We start from the raw sequence: 10,939 nt of genomic DNA, 5'->3' as shown, positions 1-10,939 counted from the left end.
ACTTTCTCACCAGACTTAGTTGAAGTATTAAAGTAGTGAAATTATTGTAATGTTATTTATATGATGATATCAGTGTATGACGAATATTTGTTATCTGGATGCTAGATATATTATTTTGGGATGTTTAATAATTTACTGAGCTTGAATTTATATTTTTTAGTTGTTATTTTTGTTGTTTTGGTTGTTTATGAATGAATTTACATTTTTATGCCTGATTTAAAATTAACTCATAGATATATTTAATTTTAACAAGCTCGAATCAAGCTCAGACTCGAGCTCAATTCTATGCTTTACGAGTTCGAAAACGAGCCGAGCTCAAGCCAGACTTTTTAAACATGATAAATGAACTATTAATGAATCAAGCGAGCCCATCTTGATTAACATGATAAACGTGTAACGAGCCGAGCTCGAGCTCGAGCTTTTCCTGAGCTTATTAATTTCAAAACAAACCGAGTTCAAGCGATAAATGTTCGAATTGGGCTCGAACTTAAAACAATTTTAAACGATCAAAGATCTAACCTGATACCGTTTGGCTTCCTATGGGTCGTTTAAATTCCTATCTCCGCGGTTCCCCTTCCTCCCATAAACCCTTCCTAATTCTAAAGCTTAACAATTACCAGAATTCGGAAAACGAAATCCTCGTGATCAAGCCCATGATACATCAGAAAAGATGTCATTTTTGTTACTGAAAAGATTATATCACTCCCATTCATCTCGAAAATCCTTCCGTAAAACCCATTTACTTTATCATATTCTCTGTTATTTCTCTGAACCCCAAGTTCGCTGTTCCCTTTATCCAATTCATAAACAGTTTGATGCAGCTTCTGGGAATATTTTTTTTGAGGAATTTTGATAATGGGTTTCGTTCAATATTTAACTTAAGATGGAAATTTCAATATGGGTCTACTTTCACTCGTCTTGCGTGTTCACAGGCTGCTGTTGAGTCATCCACTTCTGATGGGCTAACTGTGGAAGGCATCATCGCGAATAATTGGACCATTTATGATGAAAATGAGAAGGATTGGAAGAGCCATGCTTCTGCCATTGCTCAGTCTATCCACCTTATCAAGAAACGACTACGAGTAAGTGTTTATTCTGACAGTTCCCCGTGTATTTGGATTTCATTTGTTTAACGATCATTTGTTCCTTTTTGTTTTTGTATTTGTTGTTTACTGAAAATTCATTTGCTTAAGAGTACCCTTTGATGCTACAGTCACATGAATATTGTTGCTTGTGTCGTCGTCTGCTGTTTAAGCGTAATGATTTTTCCCAAGTTCCATTTGTTTGTGATGAGTGAAGTATCAGTCTTCTTTAATGGCTAGATGTCATGTTACTTCATGGATCGTGCTCTCAGACTTTCAGTCACTATCTTCACCAGCCAAAGTGCTTCCATTCCTGATTTTTTGAAATGAGTGTTAAACAAGTTCTTTGTTCGAATTTGGTCATCCTAATCACAAGATATTTTGATGTAATTTTTGTTAAGTGAGATATAAAATTCAGTCTGTGAGTTTTGCTACTGCAGACAGATTTGGTTTTGAGATGACACTTCATATTTATGTAAAGACTTCGTGTGTATTCATGTAGGGTGGCAGAAGATAATCGGAAACTATTTTGAGTTATTTTCATAGCTATATATTGATATTCTTGTGCTAAATCAGGCTGTTGAATTCAGTTTATTTCTTTCTTGAGAATGTTTATTTTTCTCTGTCAGTGGAAAAGATTATTACAGAGGGTGGAGACATTATCAGAACAGCTGAATAAGCCAGACCTATGGGAAGATCCTGTACATGCAGGAAAGATAAGCCGTGAGCACGGATCACTTATGGGCAAAGTAAAAGAGGTTAATTCATTTAAGCAAGAACTTTTTGAGTACATCAACATGATAAAACTTGCACGTGGAGAAAATGACTCGGAATCGGAATCGGTGGGGCCTCGATTTTTACCTTTCTAGGCACGTATCCTTTTTTTTAAATACTTTGCATCACTTCTACTTTCAGTGAGGAATAATGCAGTTCCATGATTTTGGACGCTAGCTATGGACTATGAAGTTACCAGGACCTATATCTTTTCTAAACTTCTTTATGTTAGAAGATGTGAACAAAAATTTCTTGTTATTGAAATGTTTTATCACCAGTATTTAGTTTTAGTCCTTGATAGGATCTATTACTGTAATTCTACATGTGAAATTGTGAATCTTCGGATAAGAAGTCTCTTGATGAGTGTGTTCATGAGTTACTGCAGTCAATAGATTGGCCAAAAATGAAACTTGTAATTCTTACGTACAATCAATCCTTACGTCTTATTTCCTAAAATTTGATATCCAATCTCCTTAAATTTATAACTACAGCTACAGTTTACAACCGAACTCCAATCTTGTTTTTATTTATTCATTTATCTTAATTTTTGATCTTATATGTCATTACATGAATTTCTACCTAATGAATATGTTAATGGAAGTACCAATATTCCGATGTTCCGCCCCTTCTTCTGTTTTTTCATCGGTGTACGAAACAAAACTACGTGAAGCTATGCAAATTAGTTGTATACATGAATACTTTACAATTTCTTTGGAGAAATGTTTCTATTTATATAGTGTGAAAGCAATATCAGTCCAGTGTTATAATTTGTTCCTTCTAGCATTCTCTTACAAATATTTGGAGCATCCAATCTTTTGGGGAGGGCTTGAACCTCGGCATATAATTGTTACATCTCCGACAGATACAATTTGGAGCATCCAATCTTTTGGGGAGGGCTTGAACCTCGGCATAGAAAAGTCTCTGTTTGGTTCTTCTTGCAGCTTGTCCGTTGTCGTGTGATCCCATAAACTCCACCCCCTCTCTGTAATCATCATTCTGGGCATTAATCTAAGCATCAGACAAAGAGCCTTCTCCTCCAGTTGCAATTTCTATTCACTCTCTGTTCAAGTGAAGATCGAATTGTTGAAAACATGATTTATTTGTGTCATCTATTCCTGTCGACTAACGAGCCTAGGAATCCACATTAGATTGCATTATATGTTTCTTTGTAATATTAGATGAAACGATGCCTTATCCTTCATTGTACATTTTTTATTTAATATAATAATAAATTTGTTATCTTGTAAAGTAAAAATAATGTTATCTTGTAAAGTAAAAATAATTAGGTGATTTAGCTATTTGGTTTTTATATAATATATAACTTACATGTATTACTAATCTTGTATATTTTCCATAATTGTAGGAATCTTTGAATGATCTACTTACATTGAGAAAATCCATCAAAGAAAAAGAGCTTGAAGCCCTGTTAGCTGGGGAGCATGACTCTTGCTCTTGTTTTATCGAGGTGAAGTAATGCAATCCAATCTAGTGTATCGATAATGTTATATGCGTCATCGTTTGTTTGAAATTTCTTCTTGTTTAATCTTCAAACATATTATCTGAACTTGTTTTACTTCTCCAGTTGCCAAAATATTGTTCAATATATCTATCAAATTTGTTTACACCACTTTCTATACAGGTTCAAGCTGGAGCTGGTGGTACTGAGAGCATGGACTGGGCTTCAATGGTCATGCAGATGTATAAAAAGTGGGCGGAAGGCCAGGGTTTTAGGGTCACTGTTGTGGATGAAATGCCTGGCGAGATTGCGGGGATAAAGGTTTGTTTTTCGCCAATTCTTTTTGTTTATTTCATGTTCACATATTTGTAGGCAATTTTTGATTTATGGTTTTCACAGTTCTTTTCCATATTTTCCATTTCTGAAAATTAATCATGTGTTTCTACCTCATTTTTTCTTCCACAAAGGTAAGCACATGCTTCATGTTATTTCATGATATTCTCTTTCATTTTCATTCATCAGCGCGCTACTATTAAAGTTGATGGGGAGTATGCATTTGGATATGCCAAAACTGAATTTGGGGCTCACCGTTTAGTCCGCATTTCTCCATTTGACAGCAATAAGCGAAGGCATACATCATTTGCTTCCATAGCCGTAATTCCCATTCTTGTCGACGGATCTTCTCATGTTCAAATCAACGAATCTGACCTACGAATTGAGCGGTTTCGATCTGGGGGAGCTGGCGGTCAGCACGCCAACACTACCGAGAGTGCTGTCCGGATAACTCACATTCCAACTGGAGTCACCTCCTCTTGTCAAAACGAAAGGCACAGTACATCAAATTATGTATTTCCTTCTGACCAGACTTGAACGTAGATTCTGCAAATGGCCACATTGGCTCTAAGTTATGTATTTTCACTACCTGACAGGTCACAGCATCAAAAAAAGGCATCTGCCATGGCAGTGCTTCAGTCTCGTCTGGACCAACTCGAGATGGAACGCCAAGCTAAGATAAATGCAGAGCACACACAGTCTCTCACCGATATAAATTTCGGCAGTCAAATACGTTCTTACGTACTCCATGTATGCATCTTCACCCATAAGTACTCGATATTGTGATTTAGGATAAATTTCAACACCACGAATGGACTGGACTAATCACACATACCCTTTTGGCAGCCTCATCGAATGGTGAAGGATCATAGAACAGAGTTTGAGGTTGCGGATCCTGAGTCGGTGCTGGAAGGTGATCTCGATGGCTTTATCTTGAGCTTTCTTTCTGCCTCCTTGGACAAAAATGAAGATGAACACCTTTGAAATTTATTATTTGCTTTTCCCTTCCCAAAACCTGCAAGCAGCGGGAGTCATTTGGAGCATATAGCTGTGTTTTTGCTCTCTCAATATTAATTATAACTGTTTGCTCAAAAAAATATTAAATTGTAACTATTGATTTGTTATTTCATGCTTCTTAGAATCACCTATTATTATTATTATTATCGAAAATAAAAACGTGTGCAATGAAATTTATTTATGATCAGATAAATAAAGTATTATGAAACATTTTATTTGTTTCAAATCCTCTTCCCATGTTACTAAACTCTATAATTTTCTCGGCACTGTTTGAACAAGTATTTTGAATGTTTTTAGTATGACAAAAAATTGTGTGAGACAGACTTATTGGTCGTATTTTGTGATACATATATTTTATTTGGGTTATCCATGAAAAAGTATTACTTTTTTATGCTAAGAGTATTACCTTTTATTGTAAATATCGGTAGGGTTGACCGTCTCACAGATAAAGATTCATGAGATCGTCTCACAAGAGACCTACTCTTTTAGTATTTTATAAGTGAAGAAAACTTACTGTCATGATGATATATTGAATTGAAATAAGGTATAAATGAAATCAACTGCAGAATGAAATAAAAATAAGAAAGAAATGGTAGTTCTATTCCATTCCAATTATTAGTACCGACTAAATGAAAAATGAATGAAATGAAATAATTTCTAATAATCAAATTTTTTTTAAAATATTACTAATATTTCTATTAAAAGGTCGAATGGTACCTATTGGTTAATCTATAATCTCTTTTGTTGTTTAGAAAATAAAATTTTATTTATTTTTGACGTATAATTCAAAATCTAATCAACACAACTGAAAATAAATTACACTATTTTTAGTGTTTTATATTTTAGTCAAGTAGTCATATTTTGTTTTTTTAATTTTTTTTATTATTTTATTGAGTGTCGAATTACAAAAATTATTAACCATAAAAATATAATTTTAAAAACAATTTTTAAGTATTCAAATATATAAAATATGAATTATACATTGTTGAAATTATTAAAAACACGTATTAAAAATACATATATCTAAAATAATTAATTTAAGATTATTTTTTTAAAAGTATAAAAGATTAAGCGTCTGTTTATTTTTTTTTTCACCGGCTTAACAGCTATCTTGATATTTTACAAGCTAATTTAAACGAAGAGAAGCTTGCACAAAGCTTCGCAAGTCATTACTCATCCATGGATGATCGATGAGTTTTACCCATGTTGATTGCCTTCGGCATCCCCTTCCACCGCCGCAGGCCCTCGCCTCCATTGATAAAACATCTACTAGATCAAATTAGTACTGTACCTCAAAGTTTCCGGAGGTTTTTCTCCTTCGATGGTCTCAACCCGGAGGCTGAGCGGACCTCGGATGGAGATTCAATGGGGCCTAACTCTTCATCTGATGTTGAAATTAAATCGGATGAGTACCTAATTGTAAGTGTTTTTTGTCCCCCAAATGTAGCTTTGTGTCATTTCATAAGTAGTAATCGGGTTCTGGATAATACACGAGTGTTTTTACTTAATTTTTCTTTGTGATTGATAAGAAATTTGATTCTATGGGGTTAAATTTTGAATTTAGCCAATGTGTGAATGAGCATAAATGCAAGAAAAAAAGGTAAATTCATGCTGTATAGGAAATTTGACCATTGGAAGGCTTGCTGGTGAAAGTATATGGATTTTTAGTTCTCAGCGTTTTCGTTCCGTGCTTCTTTTGTAGTTTATGAAGGCGTGTTCCTGCATTTAGTTTCTTTTCTATACTAACAATGCTGTTTGCATTTGAATATTGCAGTATAATTTCCAGGCCAGCTCTCTTGAAAACTGCGTCAAGCACTTTGTTTCTCTAGCAAATGAGGGAAAGTATCCAAAGATTCGAGCTTTATTGCATAAATTTGTGAAATATGAAAAAGCTCCACCGATTTCTTCATTTTGTCACGCCCTTTCAACTTTTAGTGATAATTTATGTGCTAACCACATCATTTTTGATATATTGATGTCATCTTATGTGAACAACACGAAGCTTGATTTGGCCTTGGAGTCTTTTAAGAGGGCTGGTGATTATGGGTTTAAGTTTTCGGTGCTTTCGTGTAACTCATTGTTAGGTAGTTTGGTCAAGGAATGTAGAATAGGGAGCTTGGAGTTTGTGTACAAGGAGATGATCAGGAGAAGGATTGAGTTGAATCTGATTACATTTAACACAGTGATCAATGGGTTGTGCAAGGCGGGTAAGTTGAACAAAGCGCGGAACACGGTGGAGGATATGAAGGTTCGGCAGGTAGTACCAAACGTGGTTACTTATAACACCTTGATTGATGGGTACTGTAAGAGGGGTGGGATGGGGAAATTGTATAAAGCCAATATGCTGTTTAAGGAGATGATGGAGAGTAGGGTCCTCCCCAATGTGGTCACTTATAACATTCTCATTGATGGGTTTTGCAAGGATGGTAATGTGGTTTCAGGTATTAAACTGTTTAAGGAATTGAAAGAACAAGGTTTGAAGCCAAGTGTGATAACATTTAATACACTGATTAATGGATTATGCGTCGGTGGAAAAATTGATGAGGCAATGACGTTGAAAGAAGACATGGTAAAATCAGGTTTGGAGCCGAATATTGCAACTTATAATGCAATAATTAATGGCTTTGCTAAAAAACAAATGTTGATGGAAGCTAGAGAATTCTTTGATGACATTGTGAAGAAAGGGATTGTAGTCAATGTACTGACATATAATACTCTGATTGATGCCTACTGCAAAGCTGGTAAAGTGAAAGAAACATCATCTATATTCAATATTATGTTAGAGAGAATGGTGTCTCCTAATGTTTCAACCTACAATAGCTTAATTGGTGGTCATTTTGGTGGGGGAAATATTGAAGAAGCAAATAAGCTTCTGTTCGAAATGGAGAAAAATGGCTTGAAAGCTGATATAGTCACCTACAACATAAGAATAAATGCAATGTGCAAGATAGGACAAACAAGGAATGGAGTTAGGCTTCTTGATGAGATGTCTCAAAAGGGGTTGAACCCCACCCATGTAACATATAATGCTTTGGTGGCTGGTTATTGCCGCCAAGGAAACCGTAGAGCAGCGTTGACTATGATGAAAAGAATGGAAAATGAAGGAAAGCGACCAAATGTTGTGACATATAATGTGTTGATCACGGATTACTGTCGGAATGGCAAGCTGGAAGAAGCAAATAGACTTCTTAATGAGATGTTGGAGAAAGGATTGGTTCCTAATCGGACAACCTATGATATTATCAAGGAGGAAATGGTGGAAAAGGGATTCATTCCCGACATAGATGGGCACCTTTACAATGATTTGGTTTGATCGTAATCTTGGTTAAATAATTGGGAGTTCTCAAAGAAAAGGCTTTCAACAATGAGGTTTGCCGGAAGCACTATCTTTCCTCGTAGTAGCTCTTAGGATCAGTCAAGTCTTTGGCCACACTATGGGGTCATGTTTCTTTTTATCATCTGAAGTAGTTCAACCTGACACGTGGACACTGAGCTCCTCCTTCCATCATTCTGGTACATTCTTCTTTACTTTTTTTCTTCTATCTATCCATTTTTTACTTTACACTTTACCCCAATCAAGTTGTTTGAATGTGTGTTTACTGGTTTATTCATTTAACTCACAGCCAGAGTGGTGAACAGTGAACATGACAATTACATCAATGAGCTTCGTGTGGATGCATACAATGAATAGGTAAGTAATGTTTCATGTGCATACGATGGATACTTCAGTTCTTACATTTACAGTTTTCCCCCCATTTATTTTGCATAACAGTGTATGAACTGCTTAAGAAAGGTCTTTCATGTTCTCATCTCATTTTATGGTCGTGATAACAACTTGAAAGTTAAAAATTTTGGTTTTTCTCTGCAGGAAATTTTATTCTATGAATATTTATTGAGTCTTGTATTCTGAACCATTTGCTGCGACTACTGAGAATTTGGTTACAATTTCTTGGTACGAGCAGTAACTAAGTTCAATGTTAATCATTCTCACTAAATTGATAAAATAATCTTAAAAGATATTTCATTTTGCCAACAATAAGAGTTTCTTTTGAATTTAAAGCAACTCTGTTACCAATTTTAGTGACTTTCTCACAAGGTCCCAAATTTGTGGATGTAAAAAATGGTGTTTGTGGATGTAAAAAATGGTGTTGACTATTGTATAAAAGTGTGGTAGTTTGGTACATACTGGTTCTTGATGTTTTAATGGTGGTTGTATTTAAATTATCACGAGTCTAGTTTTGTGCTTCCTCTATTATCAATTTTATAATAATCCCTTTTTTTGATCGTGATATTTATATTTATCTTTCTACTCTATGCTTTAATCTTTTCACTGCATAGATTGATAGGGATGTTTGGAAAGATAGGAAGACGATCTTCCTATCCTATTCGTCACATCATGATGTGATATGTACTTTAAGCCGTACATTGTTGAAATTAAATGACAGACACTTTTAAAATTGATTAATTGACGTGACATTGTTCAGACATTTTCTATAACAGATAATTGTTGAAAGAACTTCATAAAGTTTCATTTACTTGAAGAAGTTCAGAACGTAAACAATTAGAGTCCTTAGCTTATCTCCATGCAATCGGAGAAGGGTTAAAGAAAAGATTTGGATTAGAGAAAAGTAATTCTTTGATTAATAATTGATTTTATTAATCCCACACTTTAAAGATTACAAATGATCTGTATTTATTCAGAAAGTAAAATCTAACAAAGAGCATAAAATCTATATTGTTACAACCGATTCAACAGAGTGATTCACTGCATCCCTCGAGTTTATATTCTCGCATACACTTGCTGTGAGAACCCCAATTTTGGCAAAATACTAATTTTGGCATACCTACGAATTCTCGATTTCTGCAAGACGATTTTCAGCCGTCGCAACTAAATTTCAGCAAGCTATTCCAAAAGTCAGAAACCGTTTCAAATCTCAACTGACGAATTAATTTGAAGTTATGGCAGATAAATGACAGTAAATGAGAGGCTAACAGTTAGATTTTACTCAATAAATAACATATAATTCTGAATCATTGTTATACAAAACTCTGAGCAAATCACTTTAAAATTTGAGCAAGAATCAGACTTATTCGAGCAACATTCAAGTAACAAAGACAACTTTTTTGTCAAACATCAACCAAAACTTTGTTAAAGCATAATACTGTAAATGGGCTTTCTATTTTAACTCGTGCAATCTGATTCAAAACCGATCAACATGTATTTTATGTGTTTAAAGTCTGATTCTTGAAATCTATATATTTGAAACACCGGAGTTTATGAACAAATGATAGAAATATATATTTTGAACATTCCTAATTCTTGTCATTCTGATTCCTACCTCACCCCTTAGAAGATTAAAATACAGAGGACTGATATCAATAAGCCGTGAAATTCATAATTTGTCTAGTACATAAAATGATACTTGTTTATTCCTGAAAAGTATATTGTTTCTATCTGAATATATTGTATTCGAGATTTATGTGAAAATGATTTTAAATGTTGAAAGGATTTTCCCTTTTTTACTGAGTGACAATCATATCACTCACCCACTCAAAAACCATCTTAGATAAGAATGAGAAAGATATTGAGGATGAAGAGAAAATCCAGTTTTGAGGCAGGTGAAGGAGATAAATCGTTGCTGCTATAGTTTTTTTTTTTTTTGTTATTCCTTTGCGTTTTGATAGACATTTTGTTATTTATATTATTGATTCGAACAATGTTTTTTTTATTATGAATGAATATACTGGGTTTAATTTCTGAAATATGTATTTTTGAGGCTTGTTGTTTTCGAACGTATAATTTGAGAACAACGTTGGTGTCAATATGACTCGGTCTCGAGACTTAACATTGAAGTGATATCTGAGCTAACCAGGTTTCATAATTTGGGTAGGAAAAATTTCGAACTGTTAGAAGATCATAAGGATCATATAGACCCACTGAAATGATAAACCAATTGTGTAAATTTGGGAAAATCAGTACAGAAACCATATATGAATTCAGCATAGCTTTGATTATTTTAGAAGCGTGTCTGACATCAGCAACCCTGAATTCCTTGAAATCAGCATACCGGAATTCGGTAGACCAGAATTCAATATACCCAAATGCAGTAGACGAAATTTCGGTAGACCAGAACTCAGCTGATCCTGATTCAGCAAAGTTGGACTCAATAGACCTTGTTCCAGAGGAGCTGGATATTAGTAGAGAAGTCACATTGAACTCAGTAGAGCTAGAAACGCTCTAAGAACAAGAACAAACCCTTATAAATTGAGGTGTTTT

At 34.4% G+C, this 10,939-nt stretch overlaps 2 protein-coding genes across 2 annotated transcripts; both read left to right on the top strand.

The window, feature by feature from the left end:
- Nucleotides 1-565: 565 nt before the first annotated feature.
- On the top strand, nucleotides 566-4,719 carry LOC140984428 (peptide chain release factor PrfB2, chloroplastic-like). The gene is made up of 7 exons (XM_073451833.1): nucleotides 566-1,082; nucleotides 1,712-1,924; nucleotides 3,220-3,321; nucleotides 3,496-3,633; nucleotides 3,835-4,139; nucleotides 4,242-4,395; nucleotides 4,492-4,719. The coding sequence occupies exons 1-7, from the start codon at nucleotides 816-818 to the stop codon at nucleotides 4,627-4,629; spliced, it is 1,317 nt and encodes a 438-aa protein (XP_073307934.1). The 5' UTR covers nucleotides 566-815; the 3' UTR covers nucleotides 4,630-4,719.
- A 1,034-nt stretch (nucleotides 4,720-5,753) lies between these two features.
- On the top strand, nucleotides 5,754-8,681 carry LOC140984427 (uncharacterized). The gene is made up of 4 exons (XM_073451832.1): nucleotides 5,754-6,081; nucleotides 6,437-8,175; nucleotides 8,286-8,353; nucleotides 8,531-8,681. The coding sequence occupies exons 1-2, from the start codon at nucleotides 5,866-5,868 to the stop codon at nucleotides 7,973-7,975; spliced, it is 1,755 nt and encodes a 584-aa protein (XP_073307933.1). The 5' UTR covers nucleotides 5,754-5,865; the 3' UTR covers nucleotides 7,976-8,175; nucleotides 8,286-8,353; nucleotides 8,531-8,681.
- The last annotated feature ends 2,258 nt before the right edge of the window (nucleotides 8,682-10,939 follow it).

Source organism: Primulina huaijiensis, chromosome 9, assembly GCF_012295235.1.
Source record: "Primulina huaijiensis isolate GDHJ02 chromosome 9, ASM1229523v2, whole genome shotgun sequence".
In the NCBI taxonomy this organism is placed as follows: domain Eukaryota; kingdom Viridiplantae; phylum Streptophyta; class Magnoliopsida; order Lamiales; family Gesneriaceae; genus Primulina; species Primulina huaijiensis.
The sequence above is the reverse complement of the archived record's forward strand: the minus strand, read 5'-3'. Positions and strand labels throughout refer to the sequence as shown.